Raw genomic sequence first — 23,769 nt, 5'->3', positions numbered from 1 at the left:
AAACTACAGCTTGTGCCCCTGTCATTACAGGGCCCACCACTGTGTCTGGGGTGGAGGCTGCTGACTTCCCGACGATTTACATGACAACACACTTTGAAAATCAAGTTTCTGGGACCTTTCAGACTGGATCATGGGACCATCATCCTTCAGTCTCTCAAATCCTTTCTCCTAAATGCTTATGTACCGGGAGATAGAGGTGTGTAGTTGTCCCAAATTAAACCTATGAAGTCACTAGAACTCCAATCAAAATTCCAGTTGGAATTTTTAAAATGGAATTTGACAAAAGGACTCTCAAATTCATCAGGAAGAGGAAATGTATAAGAACAGGTGAGGAATTTTGAAAAACAACATCAGGGAGGTGGGAGCAGGAGAAGACTTTTCTCGTAAACAAAACAAGGTGAGAACAGTCTAAACAGGCCGTGGGCATGTGGGGGTAAAGAAGGCATTTCAAATTAGTGGTGAAGGAATAGACCGGTGGTTCTCAAAGTGTGGCCTGTGGAACCTTAGGGTCCCCAAGATCCTTTCAGGGTATCCTCCAGGTCAGAACTATTTTCCTATCATCACCAAAACATTATTTCCCAGCTTCACTCTCATCCTACCACGTGGTGGCTTCTTCTGGAGGCAGTGTGATGCAAGATGATGTCCTCATTCACTCTTATGCATTCTTGTGTTTTAAACATTTCTCAGTTTTTATTTTAAACGCGGTATATAGAAATAGATATAATCTACATGAACAGAGGCTCTCTGGGGTCCTCAATAATTTTTGTTTGTTTGTTTGTTTGTTTGTTTTTGCGGTATGCGGGCCTCTCACTGTTGTGGCCTCTCCCGTTGCGGAGCACAGGCCCCGGACGCGCAGGCTCAGCGGCCGTGGCTCACGGGCCCAGCCGCTCCGCGGCATGTGGGATCCTCCCAGACCGGGGCACGAACCCAAGTACCCTGCATCGGCAGGGGGACTCCCAACCACTGCGCCACCAGGGAAGCCCCTCAATAATTTTTAAGACTGCAGAAGAGTTCTGAGACCAAAAAGTTTGAGAACTGCCAGAATAATTTAGTAAGTGGTATTGGGACACTTCACTCAACATTCGGGAAAAATGAAGTTAGAACTTTAGCTCACAACCCACACACACAATTCTATTACAGATCAATTACTGCGCCAAACTTAAGAAACAACATAGAAAGGTATTAGAAGAAAATAAAGGAAATACTGGCATCATCTTGGGGTGAGGATGTACGGAGCCATGTAGGATGAGATTTACAGATTGAATTTGTTAATAAATTACACTTTTTTGTATAAAAAGGTCAAGTTAAAAGGTAAGTGATAGGTTGGGAGAAAAATATTGGAAAAAGATAGTTATAAGATTATTATTAAGACTATATAAAGAACATGTTAATAGGAAAAGAAGAAACAGCCCAATTGAAAAATGGACAAAGAGTTTGAACTGGCACATTGAGGTGAGAAAAAAAAAAGGCTAACAGTCACGAAAATACGTGCAAGCTGAATATGGTCCAGAAAATGGAAATTAAAACCGATTTTTTTCTCCCCATCAAATCGGCAAAAATCACAGCACTGACAACTCCCGTGTGGGTGAAGGTGGGGAGAAATGGAGCATGAATTGGTATAATATCTTTAGGGGACAATACGGTACATTATATTTAAACTACACTTAGCTTTTAACTCAGTGACTCCACATCTAGTTGTCAATCCTAGAGAAATGCTTACACTTGTACACAAAGAGATACATAGAAGAAAGTCCACTACCTCAGTTTCTGAGCAGTAATAAAAGAAGTCTAAATACCCATCACTAGAAGAAGACACTATGGTTCACCTATACTCTGGAATTCTATAAAACAGTTGAAAAGAGGATGATGTACATCTATGTGTTGACATGGAAACGTCTTCAGGAAATATCTAAAAATCAAATTGTAGAACAATCCAAAGAGCATGTATGATCCCTTTAGGTAAAGCAGTCCCCCCAACTGTACATGTGTGTGTGTGTGTACATGCACACATGTATGTATTTAAACTCTGAGAGGATCATCTGTAAAGACCCACAAAACCCGACAAGAACTCCTACTTAATGATGACGAGTCAAGAGCGACGCTTCCTTTTTACCCTGACGTTTCTATCCGTGAGAATACGTTCTTGTATCACTTGGGTGATTTTAAATACCAAAAACCTCCTCTCCCGCTCTGTGATCTTCTGAGATCTAATCTATGCTTATTCTTCACAGAACTCCCGCAATCCACCTGGCCGGGGGCAGCGGGGAAGACTCTCGATCCCTGGGTGGAGGGGCTGGGTTCTAGCTCTGGAAACGTCAGTGCGTCACCGAGCATGAATCGGGGTCACTTAACCTCTCGGTGAGGTCCTGCTGTGAGACCTCGGGCACTTGTCCCACCTGTTTCCCGGGGGCTCCCTGAGCACCAGCAGACACCAGGATGGACAGGCCCTGAGAGCTGGGCTAGTGAAGGTCTGTCCTGCCCCCATGGATTTTCCATCGGCCCCCAGTGTCCCCTTTCTGACAGCACCCAGGCTGACTCCAAGCCTTCTACCAAATTCCACTAAAACAGAACGATGCCCACGAGGCTGGGGGTGCCTGTCGACGGTGCCGTGAAATAAGTGCAAACTAGGGGCAAAAAAGGCGTTCTGCCAAAAGCCCCCACCACGCAGAATCGGTGACCGTTCGAGGTACCAATCGTCCTTCTCGTTTTGGGAGAGCTGAACGATGTCATAATTAGAGATGAGTGTAACCCTTTGAAATGGACGTTAATGCTGCTACACTGAAGTGACCGTTAGTGGGCAGGCGTCCCCTCCCCCTGCTGGCCCTGTTCCTGAGGGGCTTCAGCTCCCTGAACCCCAGAAGTCTGCGAGGCGGGCCCGGCCATGTGGCTTCCCTGACTCTGTGTGACCAGTGACACTTCCAAAGAGGCTGGAACATTTCGCTTCAGGCTCCCGGTTTTTTTTCTGCTTCCATATTTCACGCAATAACCACAGAGGACCCTAAAGGCAGTCCAGGCTGACGTGGAGGTTCCATGTGCGACCTCCTAGATTCTGCTTGTAAATGTAGCTCAGATCAAGCTCATTTCTCCCCAAACCGATGCTAGCTGTCTCCCTTTTCTGCTGTGCCCCTTTCCCCGGGTCACCTAGGGTTCGGACCCCCCTTCCTCCCCCTCTCCTCCCAGGTCCTATCTGACTGCAGATCTCCCCGCAGATCTGTCCCCTTGTCACCGATTTCAATTTCGGGGTCCTTCCTTTGCAAACATCTCCTCACTACCTCACTCCATGTGTTCCTTGCTTCAAGACAAAACAAGAACAAAAAGCAGCTTGATTATGTCGTTCGCCTGCCAAAAATCATGGCTGGTTCCCCAGTGTCCAGGGGGAGAAGGCCGCTCGCTCTTTCACTGGTATTCAGCGCTGTTGGGACCTGCTTCCTGGGGGCGATTGGTCGCGACCTCCAGCCCCAGTCAGTGATCAGCCATCACAGCACCCTCCTCCATCCCCACCGTGTGTGTGTGTGTGTGTGTGTGTGTGTGTGTGTGTGTGTGTGTCTGTAAGAGTATCCGGGTGCTGACACCATTAGGGCTCCCGGTGCCCACCCTGCTAACCTTGCCGAGTGAAAGAGTGAACACAAGCCTGGCTCCAGCCCTCCAGACGGCCTGCTCTCCCCTACACACCCACCAGGCCTCTCCCCTCCGTGTCCCTGTTAGAACTCCACCTTTCCAGGCCCTGTGCAAATGCCACCTGCCGCCCGTGGAAGCCTCCTGACTTCCCTGCAGGAGATGCAGCCTCTTTTTGGACCCTACTCCTACCTCCAGTGCATGCTATGGCATTTTTATGTCACTTAAGACTTATTCTGCTTGTAGGAACCAGAGTCAGAGCTCAGATCCTGGCATCCACAGAGGCTCGTTGAGAAGAGTGAGTCACCCCGTCCTTCACCGCTCCTCTGGCCTCTGGTTGATGTGCTTTGAAGCTCAAGGCTGACGGATCGTTCTAGACTTTGTAACCCTGGCACGTTTTGGGCCCAGGTGGTGGGCATTCAGTATAATGATTTTGAAGGAAGCAGAGGCTGAGTGGACCTCCTTCGTTGGACCTGCCTGGCTGGGTGGACTGAAGACCCAGTGCCACCCTTTTTGGAGAAGATTCTCCTTTTGTCTCTTTCCCCGGGGAAGGCCAGGGGGGCCTTTGAAAGCCCGGGCAGCCACCCCACTTCTCACTGAACCCCAGAAGCCCGCACCCCGCTGCCCATGCTTCTCTGATGCAGAGATGAAAGGAAAGAAATGGCCACAGTCACGGGGAGCCAGCCCAGGAAACGGGAGGTGGAGAGGGGGCAGGAAGAAGAGGATGGAGGATGGGGCTCCGAGGCTGGACGTGCTCTTGCCAAGGGTGACCCTGGTGGTCGAACGTCCTTCCTCTTCCCCACCACAGCCCGGGAAGGGCCTGCTCAGTGCCCACAAGTGAGCCAGAGCCAGACATTCTACTCACAGCCACTTACGACGTTTCCCGCCGCCCCCGCCCACTCCTTCTCACCTGTGTCTCCTTCCCACCTCCTCCCAGAAAGTCAGTAGAAGGGAAGACATCATAAAGATCAGAGCAGAGGGCTTCCCTGGTGGCGCAGTGGTTGAGGGTCCGCCTGCTGATTCAGGGGACACGGGTTCGTGCCCCGGTCTGGGAAGATCCCACATGCCGTGGAGCGGCTGGGCCCATGAGCCATGGCTGCTGAGCCTGCGCGTCTGGAGCCTGTTCTCCGCGACGGGAGAGGCCACAACAGTGAGAGGCCCGCGTACCGCAAAAAAAAAAAAAAAAAAAAAAAAGATCAGAGCAGAAACAAAAGAAATAGAAATGAAGAAAACAATGACAAAGATCAATGAAGCTAAAAGCTGGTTCTTTGAGAAGATAAACAAAATTGATAACCCTTTAGCCAGACTCATCAAGAAAAAAAGGGAGAGGACTCAGATCAATAAAATTAGAAATGAAAAAGAAGTTACAACCGACACCGCAGAAATACAAAAGATCATGAGAGACGACTACAAGCAACTCTGTGCCAACGAAATGGACAACCTGAAAGAAATGGACAAATTCTTAGAAAGGTACAACCTTCTAAGACTGAACCAGGAAGACATAGAAAATATGAACAGACCAATCACAAGTAATGAAATTGAAACTTGTGATTAAAAATCTTCCAACAAACAGAAGTCCAGGACCAGATGGCTGGTCACAGGCGAATTGTATCAAACATTTAGAGAAGAGCTAACACTCAATCCTCCTCAAACTCTTTCATGCTGGAACTAGACACCGTCCCCTGGACACCTGGCTCACTTCCTGAATGAGCTGGTTGATGCCTTTCTCCTATAAAGTCCTGCTGGTTGCATGCGGGCCTGATGAAGAGCTTTTTACTTTAGCAATGTTCCCATCATTCATGGCAGTATTTCTGATAAGGAGTCCTGGCTAATTAGGCATTTTTGTTTCGAATCTCTCTCATTTCATCAACAACACCTTTTTGAGTTGGATATTTTGCAGATTAAATCCACGGTGAGAAACCTTCGCCTGTGCCCCCATTTGTCATCAAAATATTTTTGTATTATTGTCAGGAGATCAGATTGGAGGCTAGTGAAGCATTTTAAATATATTTTCTTGCCCGAGAACACTCTGCAGGGGTCACTTGCAAAGGCTGCCCTGGACTTTCCTGGGCTCGGGCAATTCAGCCAGAAAACCTCCTCTTGTTTTAAGAACTTGGTACTTTGCAGATTCTTGCAGACTGCAGGTCTGGAGCGGACGAGCCGCGGGCAGCGCTGCCATCATCAGAGGACGGCTTCTGTGAGTGTGAAACATCACAGATCAGCCTCATCCGTCATAAATCGACCACCTCAAAAGAGACTCCCAAGCTCTTAGGGCCTCAGCAGCGGAAGGGAGCTTAGAGCTACTGAGTTTAATATTTATCTGATGCTAGAATCTCCTCCCACCCTGACCAGCAGGATGCATCCTCTTTTGGAGTGCCACTGTCCCTGTGACCCGTCCTCCCCAGGCCATACCGTTCCTGAGCAGCCCCCGTGGTTAGCGCACCCATCTCGGGAGCTAAAAGCCGCCCCTTAGAAGTTTCCACCCGGCTATCTCCATGGAGCCTCCAAAGCCACACAGGTGTCCAGAGGAAAAGCAGGAGCCAGAAATAGCATCCTGATGGGACCCAACCTTACTTATCACCATATGTTATCTCTTATAACCAGAACTCCTTTTTTCAAAAATACGTCACAACCCAGTAGAAACTAAAGCATACTTTTTCTTCTGGAATATGAATTTATGATAAAGCATCAGAACTCAGCACTTCTTAATAGACTCACTCAATAAGAGGGCATCTTCCCCAAAGCATGTATTTAAACAGAAAACACGTGGCCAGAACAGACTGCCTTAGGTCTTCACACCAGTGACTGGGGAGAGGCACACACAGAATGTTTCTGTGCTTTGTAATTAAAAACTCAGCACTGGGCTTCCCTGGTGGCGCAGTGGTTGAGAGTCCGCCTGCCGATGCAGGGGACACGGGTTCGTGCCCCGGTCCGGGAAGATCCCACATGCCGCGGAGCGGCTGGGCCCGTGAGCCATGGCCGCGGAGCCTGCGCGTCCGGAGCCTGTGCTATGCAACGGGAGAGGCCACAACAGTGAGAGGCCCGCGTACCGCAAAAAACAACAACAACAAAAAAACCCCCAGCACTTTGCTTTCCTACGGGTGTGTCTGGCATTCCTGAAATTCTCCACTACTTCCAAAAATAAATAAAGAAGATCCGGGTTGGGAGTGTCGCTCCTCCCTCCCTATCGGCAGCTTTTCTTCACGTTCCTCCCGCGCCTTGCTCTTCGTTCTGCTTTTCTCCGAGAGAGAAATGGAGTGGTTTTATCAGAGGGTCTCTATGTTGCTGGGCAGCTCCCTGGGATATTCTGGCTTCAGCTTTAGGTCACCTTTTTCCAGGCAGGAGCCCAGCCTGACACTGGATCAGGAGGTGCCACAAAACCAAGTGGGGACCCAGTCAGCAGGGGTAAAGTTAGATAATAACTTCACCTATTAAACTGTGAAGGGTCGGCTAATTCAACAAGGACCTCATGGGGCATTCTGTTAGCATTTTCAACCTGAACTCAGGGCAGGAAATATATGTGTGTGTGTATGTGTGTATTCTTCTATATGTGTATGTATACACACACACACACACATATACGTGCATACATGTATGTATATATACACATACACACATATACATATATATGTGTGTGTATATTTATGTGTGTGTGTGTATATATATATGTATTTTAAAGCCCATCGATTTTTGTCTCCCATCCCCTCTCTCCTACATTAACAGAAAGGGCAGAAAGGGAAGGGAGGGAATTCACAGTCAACTCAAGAAGTGACCTGGTGACGTCTAGTGAGCTTCCTGGATGGGTTCAGAGACAGATCCTCTCAAACCCACCTGCACCTGAGTGCCTGATTCCTGGGTACATCCTACCTGAAGGCCTGTGGGGTTGACAGGACAATGGCCTCCCCAAAGACGCCCTAATCCCTAGCAGCTGTGAATACATTATCCACGTGGCAAAGGGGAGTCTGTAGATCGAAGGTCATTGGTCTTGAGATGGGGAGATTTTCCTGAACGGTCTGGATGCGGCCACTCTTCAGAAGCAGAGAGGCTTTCTGGCTGAGGGCAGAGAGATGAGCGTTAGAGGCAGGGGGGACTCAGAGCATGAGAGGGATTTGATCCCCTGTTGCTGGCCTTGAAGAGAAAGGGAGGAGTCAGGGAACGGAGCAAGGAGAGGGGCCCTCAGCCCTACACCCCATGAGTTTAGTCAACTACCTGAATGAGCCGGAAGAGGATTCTCCCCTGAGACTTCAGATAAGAATCCAGGCTGGCGACACCTTGGTTTCCGCCTGGGACCCAGAGAAGAAATCAGCCGAGCCTACTGGACTTCTGACCTGCAGAACCGGGTGATAATGAATTTATGTGGCTTTAAGCCTCTTTTCTTGTGGCTATTCGTTACAACAGCAACAGGAAGCTAATACAGCCGGCACGTGCCAGAGCCGTGCTGGGGAAGGCCCTGGCCCGGATGTGCCGGGGTGCCCTGCAGCCGTGTCTGGAGGCTGTCAGGGGCCTGCCATGCGCTCAGAGCAGGCTGTGTTGCCACAGCTGCAGCTGCCAAGCTTCTGAATGTGGAGGACACGCCTGGGTAACACCTGTACAGGGGAAATGCCTGGCTGTTGGCTGAGAGGCTCAGCCCTGGATATGACAGCACTGTTTGGAAAGGCAGTGGCTGAGATTCTCAGGAGCTTTCAAGAACCACGCCGTAGGAGAAACTACGCGGGCCTCTCACTGTGGCGGCCTCTCCCGTTGCGGAGCGCAGGCTCCGGACGCGCAGGCTCAGCGGCCACGGCTCACGGGCCCAGCCGCTCCGTGACATGTGGGATCTTCCCAGACTGGGGCACGAACCCGTGTCCCCTGCATCGGCAGGCGGACTCCCAGCCACTGCGCCACCAGGGAAGCCCAGGAGAAACTCTTTACCTCTACCTGAGAATGCTATTTCAAGGGAAGATAAGTTAAAATTTGCTCTGAATCAAATAAAAGCATTTCTCTCCTTCGTCCGCTTTCCACACGAACAGCACAGTTTGCACACCGCTGAAACACACTGTCACTCCTTCTCTCAGCAGCGTCTGTCTACTCCCCTTACTGGGGAGCGCAATGCTATTGATTACACAGACCATAAGCACAGCCAAGCCAGGAGCACGAGCAGACGCGTGCTCTAGAGGACGTTCTGGCAGAGCTGCCTGTGGCATCCATTGCCACACATCGTCCAGCACGGGCCCATGGCCTCAGGAAAGGCACAGGTGCCTGGGACCGGGGAGGGGAGATGGCTAAGCCTGCCACACTCTTGAGGCTTCAGAAAGCATTCCAGCTGGCAGCCCAGACCTCAGTGCCGGTTCTGAGCTGCATTCATAAAACTTAACAAGACTAGCATGTTTTCATGATGGAACTGATTTCCTGAAAGACTTAGACGAGCCTCTTCTTCAGGGAAGAAAAGACAAGGCTTGGCTGTAAGCTATGCCAAAGCAACATGCCTTGAAAACCGAAGGACACAGAGAAGCGATGATGGTGGAGGATGGTTACCCCTGGCAGGGTTGGGGAGGGAAACGAAGGAGGCATTTCCCATGGGACCTGCTTTTAGCAGCCACCGATGCTGAGAAGTTCATTCCCAGCACAACCTTTCCTTCTGGCCAACTTCTAGCTAACTCTAGCTTCTCAGATCATTAACAGAAGACAGGACATACCTGTGAAATGTACTCTCCAAGAGCCTCTGTACATCTTCATCTGTCCCTGTGCCTCTTTAAGAGATGAGCAGCTGACTACAGAATCTGTAGTAGCCGCCAAAATTCTGTGCTGCCCATGAACACAGAGGGCCTGAGGATCCCCACATGGCGACTGTACCAAGATGGGACCCACACAGGGCGTCTGCAAATATTCCGTAGGGACCACCCGCTGATCAAAATGTAGCCAGTTGGAACTCAGCCTGACTTCTCCCCAGACCAACCTGATGTAACGCAAATCAGTGTGGGTTTCTGGGGGTGGGCAAGAATTCACACTTAGTTTTCTAGTGAAAGAGCACTTCAATTTAAACAAGGCTAAATGAGTCACTTCGACGTTCAAGCATTCAGAGGCTGTTACTCACACAAGTGAGTGTTCGGGAGTTCTCTGGATACTTTACAGAAGAAAAGGGAACACGATTTATGAAAAGGAAAGCCAAGGCACCACATGAAGAGGTTATTGAGTAGATGTGGCCAGTCCAATACTTAACACGTTAGCATTGTAAAAAACAACAGCCAGAAAGGATATCTTGCAGGACTGTCCTTAAGAGCATTTAGGAATCCTGCTTGCTGTGAACCTGTGGGAAGGAAAGCAGAATTTAGTATTCAGACATCACCTCCAGAAAACAGCCTTCAGGCTGAAAGCTCTCTCATCTACATAAAAATAATAGGTGTCTAAAGAGCAATTAAATAATTACATTTTGTGGTTCTGTAGAACCCAGTGCACTGATCAGAGATTGAGATTCCACTGAAGTTATTCAACTAGAAAGTGGCAGATTCATAAGCAGACCCGACATCTGCAGGATATTTCTTCAATAAAAGCAGATGGATGCCTGCATACTTTCCCGTAAATTATAGTTCTGATTACTCCTTTGTTTTCCTCATTTGAATGGGAAAACAGAATACTGTATGCTATTTTTTCCTCTTCTTTTATGAAACACTGTTTTCCCAAAGTTTGTTAACTTTTGACCCTGGGCATCTTGTAAACTAGGCTACGCATAAAAGATGTCTTTCTCTGCATCCCAGAGTAAACAAACTCACAAAGCTGAAGTTTATGACTGATTCCTTCTGGGTTTGAGACATATTAATACGAACTGTCTGCACAAGAAAACATTTCTTCAGGGGCCTGAGTAAAGATGCATCTGACAAGAAGCGATTTTTATTTTATGTATTGGTGTTAAATGTTTTTTAAAAAGAAAAGCCCCCATGGAGGAGCTCTTGGTGGTCCCACCTTGGGGTGGCAAGTCTGGGTCCATGTGTTTTGGGGACATAATCTGGCCCTGGGGCGGCTGTGAGATAAGCGGGGAGGACGGATGCCATGGGACCGGTTCTAGAGCATTCTGTGGCCTTGTCTGCTGGCGAGGCTGCAATGTGGGAGAGAGAGGCAGGGCCCCAGACTCCTCTGTGTAACTGGAGGCCAGGCTGGCTACTGGGAGGCTAAGGTTGGGACTGCTCCAGTTCTTCCTCGAGCTCCCATCCCCTCTGTGCCCACTGGCCACCACGGGAGCACGAGGATGTGCCGTTTGCTAGGATGCCAACCGGTGGGAGAGCTAACGAGGAAAGGTGTTCTCTTCCATCCCTGCTAGGCCAGGAGGGTGAAGCCAGAACGTGGACAGATCTTAGAGCAAACACAATCTTGAGGCAAAAGGAGGGACGAAAAGAAATGATTTCTCTTTCCCTACTGAACCCAAATTGCATCGCTTTCCCAGACTCTGCTTCCAGAAGTCACCTTCCCAGCAATCTCTGTGACCCCGGGCTTCCTCCCCGGCCACCCCTCGCTGTCCTGTGTCCCCTCTCAGAGCCCACTTCCCGGCAGGGAGGACTCAGGGGACAGTCCCCCCGCTGCTCTCAAACAGCTCTCTGCCTTTGCCAAGGCTTCCAGAATCTTAGGGGGATCACGGAGCCTCGTAAAACTTCTTGCCCTTCCCGAGAGCAAATCGGGGTTCAGGCGGGCTCATTCAGTGGGGGCTGTAGTGAGGATGCAGAAGCAGGGGAGAGGAAAACCTTTATCTGCTTCTGTCCAAAACAGTCGGGTCACTTGCAGGCAGGTAAGTTCAGAATGCTTTCTTTGTGGAAGACCGGATTACCGGTACCTCAGCATAAACTACAGCAAAAGCTCCATTTTGCCGAAACCAGGGTGAGTAAAACTTCAGAGGAGATGAAAATGCCACTGTGGTGGCAGGCGTCGCTGTGTGTGCCTCTGCGTGTGCGTGTGTGCGCGTGTGTTTGTGTTCCCAGAGCTTATGTGCGAGGCTGAGCAAGTGAAAACTGCTTGATATCCGGAATGTAGGGGCAAGGCCAAAAATGAATGTGACTATAGACAGATACATAGATAGGCATTTTGAAGTCGCTAAAGATGCTATAAGATGTAATGTTAAATATACATATATATTTAAGATATAAGATGTTAAAGACTATTTTTCAGTGCCATAAATATGCTGAAATATCAGTACTTCTGTCTTCTCTAGCTGTGTAAGCAATTGCTTCTACTGTCTATTAACACATACATAGGACCCTAGTTACACTTTTGCCATCTTGAGACTCTGAAAATAGAACAGGTGCCTCGGCAGGGCGCTGCGGCATCCTTCCCGGGTGGTGTGGAAGGGGTCTCTGATCAACGTTAATCCTCTTCTTCCCATCCCACCAAGTTATGGCTCTCAATCATGTATTACAAATTTGTGTCACGTTCAGATCAAAGGATTTCAGTCAGAAAGAACGGGAACTAGGATTTTAAATGCCTAAGAAAACTTGGGATAGGCCATTCATGTCCAAAATGGACCAATAGTTAAAAAGAACTAATGTTAAACTTTCCATACCTTCCACTTCCCCCAGCCCCCCGTACAAACCCCACCAAGAGAGCAGCGGGGAGAATGTGCGTGTCCAAGTTCAGCCTTGGCACACTGTGGTTTCAGCACTGCTGCAGGGAAGCAAGTGAGGTGTGTGTCCAGATACTTCCGGAAACACTCCAGAGAGAGGCTCTGTACTCGCTAATGGGTGGGTGTACTTCAGGAATGTGGACAGAGGCCATGCTGGTCTTTAACGTTGCTAATGGAACCGTAATGGAAGTTTAAGGCTCACGTTTATAGGTCAAAGCCAAGTGGCTTCCTTCTCATCACTGCCTATTACAGGAGAGTGAGAGGCCAGGAGATGGAAGAAATTCAAAATTATGACCTTAGGAAGGGTAATGAAAAATGCCATTTGCTTAGGCAAATATATATTAAAGTCATGTATATCCACACTTCATTTTTAATAAAGTCGCTTCCTTCATATGCCAGGGGTAGCTTGCCAATGTTCTGGCAGGTAATTAAACATCTTATCAAACATACATCTTTAACATTTATAGATATGTGTGTAAGAAAGCTCAGTCTTTAGCCCCCTTTTTTTTTTTTAGGGAGGGTGACTATTCCTGCTTAAGTAGATATCACATTAAAAAAAAAAAACGCTCTGTTGTTCAATGGGTATCATTACAGCACATTATCCTTTGTGAAAACATGGGAGTAATTTTTCCTGGGGATCCATTAGCAGAAGAGAAAGTGAAGTCACTAGGGTGGAATAGGGACCATGTATCAAGGAGAAGGTCTTGTAAGTGAAAGAGTCTGATCCAGGGGTGCCCCTGGCAACTGCTGTGGGAAGGATGGGGATGGGGGGTGGGAGGGAGAGAGCCAGGGTGACAAGGCTGGGAGGGAGGTGAGAAACAAAAGGCAGGCTGGAAGCGAGGAGGGGGCTAGGGAGAAGGGGAAAGAGAAGAAAGAGAGAGCCCGGAATGACCAAAATATTAAATCAAAATTAAATCAGAAAACTAAAGTCAGGTAAATGGTTACATACGTAATCTGATTTCGCCAGCATACTTACGAAGAATGACGTGGGTGATAACGAATGCAAATATAAAGACTGTCAGAAAAGACAGAGATAAAATAAACATATAAAAAAATCTGTAGTTTCTTTTCCCCACACAGTTGCCTACCCAGGGACAGTGGTGATCAAATCGTTCTGAAATGAGAGGCAGAAAAAAGAAAATGGAAATCAATTAATAAAACGTCTTTTTACTTGAGGGAGCTCCCCCCCAATACTCTAATAATATAACAAAATGGTATCATTGTATGTACGTACTTCCAAATTCACCACTCAGAGAAATGCTTACCGTTAAGACATTTCAAGAACATAATTATTCTTTCAACAGGGCTTAGCTGTTTTGAAAAAACAAAACGTGTGCATTCTATTCTCATTACAATAGAAAAGCAAAGATTTCCCTCTTTTGTACAAGAAAGCTCTTTGGTTCACAGAACAATCTTCCCTTAAGATGGTACCAACACTCTTGATGGTAATTGCTGGGCTGGTCTGGGCTGGGCTGGTCTGGGCTGGGGCTCAGTCTTTCATGGGTGTGTGGTACTGATTGACCATCTTTCATGGTAAGTGGCCCAAGACAGAGGCCACTAGGGGCCTGGGACAGGACAGAGGGACAATCTCTTGTTCTCCCATCCCAGTTATAGCCGTTTTCTAAAAAATGTCTCTGCTATTTCAATAGTCGTAGGAGAATTGATAGCATTTTAAAAATGATCTATGATCTTCAAATAATGTAATACACCTGATCTTTTAGTTCACGATTCTCAGCTTCCTTACCTGTAAGACAATGATACTGTATAGAGTCTTGTGGGGCTAAATACCATCTGGGAAAGTATTTAAAAAAAAACAGTATGTGGTGCTTTAAGGTTTATCAAGAGATGTCAGGTACATCAATACATTTGGCCCTGAAACATTCCTATGAGGAAAATGATGCTGCTGCCCTATTTTACAGATGAGCAAACTGAGGCCTAGAAGGGAGACTGCCTGCAGGGGCCATACAGCTCAGAGGCAGTGGAACTAGCATTGAGGCCAGGTCTTTCTCGGGGCTGATTCTGTCTTCCCAACGCACAGGCTGCCTTGAGCACTTGGTAAATGACTGAGCACTGGCTTTGGGCATTTTTTTACTGTTATCCCAAACCTGTGTCGTCTCACCTTGGGGATTTCACACAAAGTCCGCAGGACATTTGTTCTTCCCCTTGCAAGCAATAGCTAAGTGCTTCTCTACTCTTCAGCTGATCTATTCAGAAGGCCTATCGAGACTGTCGTTCTAACACACCCACTCACAGCAGACTGCCTGCCGCAGGTCGGGGAGGAAAATGCCACCCTTTTGCACTTGGGCTCTTATCCAAGCTTAGCTTTTACCCAATTTTCACATCTTCTCTGTCTACATGTGCTTTGAAAACACACAGAGAGGCCTCTGTGAGGTGTGACTCTGTAAACAAAACATCATAAAGTTATGCAAGGCAGTGTTTCCTTTCTTTCTGGTCACCTATCACACACCACTCATCTCATATTTTATGTCTAGTGCAAGCTTATTTCTCGAAAAGGGCACGAGGACGCCTGGAGACAGTGGTGGCAGAGGAACTGTAAGATCCACCGTTGTCTGCAAATGACATCAACAGGCAGCAGCCAGTCTGAGCAGAGGACAGCCAGAGAGAAATTTCAGCGCTCACCAGCCTGGTGACAACCTGATGGCCTATAAGATGCTGACATTCAAAGGAAAGCAACTCCCATTGGTGTGTCTGTGTGAGTGACACGTTAACATGTGTTACCAACCCCACACAGCTGGGAAAGTTAATCCCTGCGCAAAAACAACCTCATTTCCCCAAGTCACTGATCTACACAGGCTGTATAATGGAGAGGTCTATATGAAACAGGCAAAAATAAAAAAGAAATCAGAATCAGCGGAATTTTCCAAAGACTTTGAGGCTGTCGAGAAACCTCTTTTCTTCTTAACACACGCCTGTGGAAAGTGAGAATGACAAGTGGAGGCTGGGGAAGCCCAGGTTAGGTTGGCACCTCTGGTTCCAGCTGTGAAAGCTGATCTCCAGATGCCAAGCACGTGGCGGACTGAGCCTCCTAATTAAAGTGAGACTCGCCCACCAGCAGAGGAGACATCAGGGCTTGGGAGGCAGAATTAACACTGCGGATCCCCCCCAGGCCAAGTACCAAGGTCTTATGGCTTCCGGTAATCATTTCTATGGGGGCAGGTGGTAGCTGTATTTTTAGCTTAGAAAGTTTACTATTAGCTAAGCTGAGATAACGTGCTTTCCTGAGCTGCTAAGGAATGAAAGCAACAGATGGGGCACATGAGACCCTTGGGCACGGGGTCTGGGGGGGCTTCGGAGAAAACTAGTGCTGTCTCAGAATGGGTGCGAACACCTGGCTCTCTGGCAGCCCTGAGCTGGAAGCAGTTTCCATTGGGAAATTTGTCTTACAGACAACTTTTTCTTGGCTGACGAAATTCCCACTAACAATGTAGGCTTGCGGAGAAACGCTTCCATGTAAGGGTTTTCACGCTCTCCTTTGTGACTGTTGTACACGCGTTGGTAAATGAGCCTGAGAGCTGGGTGCGCATCTCTGTGGAAGAAGGAAGCTCAGAGCCCAGGGCCGCCTCCCGGACCCCGGTACCCTCCTCCCTCCTCCCTGACTTCCGGGGTGTCGGGGCGGGAGAGGGGTTGCACCCAGGCTGGGCCTGCGCCTCTTCTCTGCGGACTCTCTCTCTCTCTCACCCAATAATCTCCTCCCCCCCGGGGTTCAAATGCCAACTCTACACTGATGACGCCCAAATGGCCGCCGCCGCCTTCATCCACCTTCTCGAAAATCATCTGATTTATTTTTACTAGCTTTTACCTGCCAGCTCCACTAAGCCTTTAATAAATGTTTGTCAAGGACTGAATAAACCCTCATGCTACCACGAGGACGTCCCGTGAGCAAGCACGTTGCCCAGGGCCGCACGGCTAACGGCAGCCAGGCCGGCCCGGTTCTAGCGGCTTCCAGAACTCTCGCCCACCAAACGCCCCGCCAGCCGGGGTGAGCGTCCCCGTGAGCCCCGCGCTGTATCAAGCGCTGGGACCACGAAGAAGAGAAACAGCGGCGTAACGAACCCTCCACGGCCTCCAGTAATTCCCTGTCTCGTTGGCGACAGCACTATTTTCACAATCCAGAATATTCCTCAGACCCAAAGGATGAGCCTCTAACAGAGGAAAACCGAATTTAGCGAGAAAACCAGTCTGTTCTCTGACGATGCTGGCAGCACACAGCACCCTCCCTGATGGGTCGAGGAGAGAATCGGGGCGAGGGGCGCTCGCCTGGCCCTCACTGGCTCCATTTGGGAGCCGTCGAGGCCGCTGCGAACAGGGAGGCCTGTGTTACTGTTTCCAGGAGGGACAGCAGACAAGCGCCGGGCGCCAGCGGGCACACGGGTGGCTTCCTGGGACTGAGTGAGGCAGTGACTGGCCGGAGGGAGAACACCTGGAGCCGGGCTACAGCTGGCAACGTGGCCGCATGCAGCCGCACCATCTGAGATGCTTCAAACAACTGTTACCGGAGGGCAGACTGCGTATGTTCCGTGTGGAAAAACTGGAGGGTGTCCTATGCAACAGGGGGGGCGAGAGGGGTGTGTGTGACGGCGGTTCTTTAAAAAACCGCCTCGGACTTGCTGCTAAATCCCTCAACTCTGAAGTCTGGATCCTGCCAGAAAGGAGTGGTTTCTACACTGCAGCCTCTCTGGAGGGTTCCTGTAATCAAATGAGGAGCCGTTCCCTACACCAGGCTGTTGGGTATCTGTGCTCAGCTGTGCTAAGCGGAGGGACAGAGCCTCGGGGGAAGGGAATAGAACATGGGGGGCGGGGATTGGGGGTGATAACCTAGAAATTTCTCTAAAATAATGAGAGGTCTGAGTTCGCCAGCTGGGGTGCCCTGCCCACACCCCAGTTAGCATCGCGCTGCCCTGGCATGGCTCATGGACTTATTTTCCTCTCCTTCCCCAGGTGAGGCCTTGCGGTGAGAAATCATCTCGTCACCTAATAGCCCTGGCACCTAAGTGCCTGGCATGTAGCACACACTCGAAAATATACACTAAGCAAAGGAAAAGATGCCATTAATTGCCTTGGGTAGTTTTCCGAGTGATCCCTGCTCCTGGCTGCCGGGTGGAGAGACTGGAAAATGCTGATGAAAAGATGAGATGTCAGGCATGCCAACTACAGGAAAGGGCAGGGCTCCATGAAATTTGAATATGTGCAGAGAAGGTTGAGGGTTGGAAGATGCGGATAGAGGCTGAAAGAGCTGATGGGACATCTGTTAGTGTGAATCAGCTCACGGAGAAGCAGCCTCTGGCCTGTCTTGCTAATGGTGGGAAGCAGAGGTGGTTTTATTGAAAGCTCCATAGGGTGCCATTGGGAGAGGCTTCAGGTGGAATTCAGGTCAGGGGGAATTCCAGGCAACTTCAAAGTCACCAGATCCTAAGCGGGGAAAGAAGGTTCCATTAAGATGGCCAGTGGGAACACAGTTTAGGCGAAGGAGTTATGATCCTATTTTGTTAACCCCAAACTCTAAATACTAATGAAAAGAATATTATCAACGATGATTAACACTACCATTCACTGAGTGCCTCTTCCATCGTTATCTCATTTATCCTTGACCACAGCCCCATGAGGTAGGTGCTATCCCCACACTTTTCAGACGAGGGTGCCACTGAGCCAGGTGAGGTACCGCAGGTGCTGAGCTGAGGGATTAGGCCACTCCTCTGATTAAAGGAAGATTTGACTTCCTGGAGAGATGGAGTATGAAAAAGAGGCCTTAAAAATAAGTAGAAATGGAGACGTATTAAAATTGGGCAGGGAGAGAAAAATCCACTGAAATATTAAGGGAAATACTAATGGAAACGTATTTGTAAAAGTTGTGTTTGAAGGTTGCCAGAAAAGGAATAAAAGCATTTGAAAATGTTAAGAATTTGAAATCTCCCAGAAGTCAGGCCCTCAAGAGATAAATAAAATCATATCCTCTGGCCAAGCAATTCTGAGTTTTCCATACAGTGGTCCTGGGCTCTGTGGCCTGCGTCTCCTCTCTGCAAGGGTGTCTCGAGAATCCTGTGAAAACTGCTATGTGAAACTTCTCATATAAATGTTAATTACATTTAAATTAAGGTAAATGTTTTTAAAGGTATGAAGGGGAAAATTACTTTTTCTTTAAACCTAGGACTTTTTTACCTCCAAAATTAGAAAAATGTTGCCTCATGAGGTCTCTTCTGCCTCTTTAGAATGATGAATGTTGAGATATAGTGGTACGTGTGTTATTACGTGGCCTTTATGGTTCCCACGTAACTGAAAAAGTTATGTAATAGGAACATTTAAATATGAAACTAGCTCAAGTATCAGAGGACCATATTCTTAGACACTAAATAATTCATGCTGTTCTAGATCTTTCGGTAAAATCTAATTATAGCGTTGCCACTGTGTTTAATGATTTCTGGAGAGCAACCTCACCTGCTAACTCCACTCCTTTTCTCACTTTTAACCAAACTTTATTGAGTCCTTGCTATGTGCCAGGCACTGTGCTAAGTACTTCACATGAATTGCGTCACTTAATTCTCACGAAACCTTGTGAGGTTGATGTTATTATGCCCATTTTACATAAGAGGAACGTGCTGACAGAGGAGTTGACATTGGAGCCCAAGTGTTAACCTGTACTCTTTTTTAATTAATTAATTAATTAATTAATTTATTTTCACTGTGTTGGGTCTTCATTTCTGTGCGAGTGCTTTCTCTAGTTGCAGCGAGCGGGGGCCACTCTTCATCGCGGTGCGCGGGCCTCTCACTGTCGCGGCCTCTCTTGTTGCGGAGCACAGGCTCCAGACGCGCAGGCTCAGTAGTTGTGGCTCACGGGCCCAGTCGCTCCGCGGCATGTGGGATCTTCCCAGACCAGGGCTCGAACCCGTGTCCCCTGCATTAGCAGGCAGGCTCCCAACCACTGCGCCACCAGGGAAGCCCCCTAACCTGTACTCTTAACCACCACCTGTTCCCGCCTCCCGTGCCAGTTCCCTGCTGGTCACTGTGCCAGGTGGGCCCTGAGGACCCGGCCCCTCCCTCCTGGGGAAGCACACTTGGGCACCCGCAGCTCCAGGCACAGCACATCAGCAGGAATGGGAACAAGAGCGGACCATGGCCACACCGGGACTGGCAGTTGTGTCGGTGGCCCCTTGGGCTTCTTCTGGTTCAGGGCATCTACCCTCTGGGGGATGTGGAGAAGACCTAGCTCGTGTCTGGGTGCCCACCCTCAATCAAGAAGTAATCTAACCTGTGAAAAGATGGCCTCATTCTCAGCAAAGTGAACATCAGAAGAAGCGAACTTGGGCTTCCCTGGTGGCGCAGTGGTTGAGAGTCTGCCTGCCGATGCAGGGGACACGGGTTCTTGCCCCGGTCCAGGAAGATCCCACATGCCGCGGAGTGGCTAGGCCCGTGAGCCATGGCCGCTGGGCCTGCACATCTGGAGCCTGTGCTCCGCAACGGGAGAGGCCACAACAAGTGAGAGGCCCGTGAACCGCAAAAAAAAAAAAAAAAAAGAAGAAGCGAACTTCTTATGGAGACATACAGATTGGACAAACCTGCTTGCCAAACACTATTTATTGAGACTGTGTGGCTTGGGGGTTATGTGGGGCAAACGGATGTATCAGGGAAGGTTTCTTATGTCCCCCCCCCCCCGCCCCAACATACTCTTTGCTCCTTTTCTGAAAATGATTTCTATCTGTTTAATTTTATGGTGCAACAAAATCAAGAAATCATATTAACTAACTCTGGCCTTAAAGTATCAATACATCTCTTCTACACGGGGACTTAGTTTCTTTACATGTAAAAAGTTGGATTAAATAAGCTCCGAGACACCTTTGAGATGTAAAATTAAATGTAAAGCAACTCTGTGTTTTATTAACACCCGTAGGGATTCTTCTGGTCTTGAGTCCTTGCCAGTGTCCCATAAATTAAGATTCTGCAGCTTCTAGCTCCTTTTGTTAAAAAATCTAAAAATTTTCAATGTAAAACCAATTAGTAAATGTAGAATCGTTGTAACCTTTACACTACAATTTAACATAACCTTGGACCATACCCCCTACCCCACCCGCATGCTCTCATTTGCCTCTGCCCTGGCTTTGCCACTACCCGGCACAGTGCCGAGTCTCTTTGGGCATCAAATGAGGGGGCTTGACTAACGGCCAACTAAGGTCCCTTCAGCTCCTCAAAAGGGCAACTTAATATATTTCTGTTTCCTCTAATTTTCTAGGGTTGTTTACCATTTGCTTTTAACTCCTGTTTCCACTGTTGGGGAAATTCTGTGCTTCTAGGAGGAGAGACAAGCGTGCATGGGAGATGCATTTTGAAGCAACTTATACCATGAGGTAGATATGCTGATTAGAAACAAAGATGAAGCTGTTGAGAAAAGGGGTGGGGGGAAAGGTTTTTACAGGAAGCAAAGAGAAATAGTTGCTATTTCTAAGAAAGTGAGGGAGAAAAGGTTTAGTTTGTGATATAAATAATTTTTGAAAGGAGATATAAGAAAGTGAATAGAAATGAGATTATTTTAAAAAGTAAATCAGCCTGTTGTGGTGCAGAAGGAAACCCTACAATTCCCAGGAGGGTCATCAAACGAAGAGTAAATTCTAAGGAGGCAGGAGAATTACCTTCCCTTGTCTCCTCCAGCCCCTCCCAGAGCTCTCTGTCTTTATCAGACTCAGAATTAGAGCCCCAGCACTGAGGTCTTTGAGCTTTCTGGAATTTAGTTGCTGGATTAGGGCTCTGCATCATTATGATAAAATGAGTAATATAAGTTCCAATTTGTACATCCTCAGGAAAACAGTCTTGGTACATGGGTGGTCCTCAGTAGTTCTCCAGCTGTAACTTGCTAAGTTGTGAAACTCTAAAACAAGCTCCACTCTAAGCAAGGGCTTGAATGCTAGTGAGTCTGCTTCTGGGGCGGCCACTCCCTGACCCCTCTGGGCCCCTCTCAGCATCAGCTCCACTCCGTCTCTGGGTTTGCAGGGCCAGAAACTATGCCTGCGAGGTCTCCTTAATTCTCCACAGAATAAAACAATTATCTTCTGAATCTGAAAAACAAGCTCATGCCATCAACCAACACCCCGCTTTCTCTAGAATTCTCTAGTCTCCATTCCTCTCTAGAAATTCCAAGCCTTGACATCAGTATCCACACCACCTTACATCACAATGGCTTAAACACCTGTAGGGCTTTCTGGTTTTCAATACCTGTTCACATTCTTTACCTCACGTGCCCCATACCGAACCTCTGACGTGGGCAGCACAGATTCCCAAGTACAGGTGACACAGAAAGTGAATCTCACACCAAATGCAATGGCCACAGGCCCAGGGCTCCTCCATGCTATGTCTGGGTCTAGAGCTGCTTCTAATGTCTCCTCCCTGCTTCTCCCACTTCCCCACACCCTTTGGGCAGGTGTTCTTTCATGGCCAGTTACTATGTTTTTTGAAGCCAGTCAATTTATCCTCAAACTGAAGGTTTCAGAACTGACTTATGGGTACATTATACATGTAAAGCTAGCAATTCTAAGGCTCTTCAAAACCTTTTAATTTGACTACAATACACAATAGAAAAATTATATTCCGGATGGGCACGCTTTTCCAAAGTAAGCCTGCTTCTGTGATCTTGCAGCAAAGAATCTACATCATCTAAGGTGCAGAGAGCTGTGTCTATGAGCAGGACACAGCAGCCTAATGGAATGGATGATGCTTCCCTTGAAAAGCAAACTGTGATATGTCCAAAGTAGTTCTCTTAAAAAAATTTATCCAGAATGAGACCTCTTTGCAAAGCATCTGAGACACTTCATTTTTCTTAAGTTGAAACTGTAGACCCAACTTCATTATGAGTAGTATTAAAATATAAGGCGAGCTCAAGGAAAGAAACACAGCTATGCATTGTGCCTTATACAATTACAAGTGTAATTTCTCATCTGGTAATATAATTATATACGTATTGTGTGTTACAAGGTTACGTAGTCAGATGTTGGATGGGAGAGTGAGAGGGGCACACCCTCCCCCTCTAACCCTTCTTCAGTATATGTTCTGACGGTCACCTGGAGGGCTTATTTTTATGAGGGTGACATTCACGTTTACAATGTTCATAATGGTCCTCAGTTTCCCGTTTCTAAAAGGTGGGCGTGGCCAGAAGACCCTCAGGCGCCCTCCCTGTCCAGCCCTCCCAGAGTCAGGAGTCCCTGTGGCTCAGGCCGGCTCTCTGCGAACAAGTCCTGGCTGCCTCTTTGTTGGTACAGAACAGAAGCAGAGCTGAACTCATGAGCAGAAGGGGTGTTTGATGCTCAGAAGTCATCTGTAGGGCTTTCCAAAATCCGCACTGCACACTGACTCTGCCCAGACGTTCAGCCCCCTTGGAGTACCCGCTTCTCCAGCTGCCTGGGTGGCATTTTAGGGCATGTGCCCGAGATTCCACAATCCTGTGTCCCTTCGGCTCAGGGTTTGGTGATCTACTACAAACACCCAGGCTTGGAAGGGTGCCGTTGGGAGTGGATAAGCCCAGTCATTCCTCTCGAGCACAAGGGTTAGCTTGTGCACCCTTGCGTTTTTTTTTCTTTTTTGGCGGTACACGGGCCTCTCACTGTTGTGGCCTCTCCCGTTGCGGAGCACAGGCTCCGGACGTGCAGGCTCAGCGGCCATGGCTCACGGGCCCAGCCGCTCCGTGGCATGTGGGATCTTCCCGGACCGGGGCATGAACCTGTGTCCCCTGCATCGGCAGGCGGACCCTCAACCACTGCACCACCAGGGAAGCCCCACCCTTGGGCTTTTATGCTTCTCACCAATGTATTTTCCTCGGGTGAGTTCATGCCATCTTTCCACTGCCTGCTAGACGTTTCCACCTAACTGTCCCATAGCCACGGCTCATTCAGCGGGTCCTGAGCTGTGTTTATTATGCTCCCTTGTCCTCGCTCCTCACTAACCTGCCTTTTCTTAGTAAATGGTGCCCCCATGCATCTAGCTGCCCAAGGTAGAAAATGCATTCACTTCTGCCTTTGGCTCTCACCCCTCCCATTCAGCCCGTCAACAGGATTGTTCATTGTATTATTCCTGCTCTCTTTTTATGCTTCTGCTCCCTGTCTCTGAAGGCCATGGCAGCAACCCCGTGACCTCTTTCATGAACCACCGTGAAACCTTCCTGGTTTCCTCACGCTGCTGCTAGAGGGACCACCAAAGCAAATAAGACCATGGCAGCCCTTTGCTTGTATTCCCTGCGCAGCTCCTGCAGCCGCAGCCTTGATGTCTGCAGAGCTAATGCATTTCCAAATTGAGCTCCTTAAGTGCTGGAAGGCCCACCTTTCGTTCCCCTTCAACTAGAGCAGTCAGATCTATATCTGTTTTCTATATTGGTTTCCTCACTATATTCTTTTTCTTAAATGGTCCACTGTTTACAACCACCAGAAAAAAAAAAATTACAATCGGCTAGTAAATGTTCACTGTAATTGTTCTAAGCAGTCCCAAGTTAAGTTTCAAGTATGTGATATTGCTCTGTTGGTGGTGCATTGTTGAAAGTACATTGGATTCTTAAGTTAAAGGCCCTGAAGTCCTCATCC

General features: G+C 48.3%; 1 protein-coding gene and 1 long non-coding RNA gene across 5 annotated transcripts in view; both read right to left on the bottom strand.

Annotated features, from left to right (window-relative positions):
- The window catches only part of ZDHHC14 (zDHHC palmitoyltransferase 14), a 278,540-nt gene that overhangs the window by 26,568 nt on the left and 228,203 nt on the right, over positions 1-23,769 (bottom strand). For 3 of the 4 annotated variants that reach the window (XM_073789775.1, XM_019951847.3, XM_019951848.3), the window contains exons 4-5: positions 13,176-13,313; positions 9,853-9,901 (exon numbers count right to left, since the gene is read on the bottom strand). In XM_073789775.1, the coding sequence (XP_073645876.1) occupies positions 9,853-9,901; positions 13,176-13,313 (187 nt within the window). Of the gene's footprint in view, positions 1-9,852; positions 9,902-13,148; positions 13,314-23,769 lie in introns of all 4 variants that reach the window. The other variant, XM_073789774.1, reaches the window with a different exon arrangement.
- On the bottom strand, positions 957-9,846 carry LOC141276050 (uncharacterized). Its single transcript, XR_012324959.1, has 3 exons — positions 9,291-9,846; positions 7,825-7,943; positions 957-7,668 (listed from the first exon to the last, which is right to left on the bottom strand). It is a non-coding gene; the product is annotated as an uncharacterized lncRNA (long non-coding RNA).

Source organism: Tursiops truncatus, chromosome 12, assembly GCF_011762595.2.
Source record: "Tursiops truncatus isolate mTurTru1 chromosome 12, mTurTru1.mat.Y, whole genome shotgun sequence".
NCBI lineage: Eukaryota > Metazoa > Chordata > Mammalia > Artiodactyla > Delphinidae > Tursiops > Tursiops truncatus.
The sequence above is the reverse complement of the archived record's forward strand: the minus strand, read 5'-3'. Positions and strand labels throughout refer to the sequence as shown.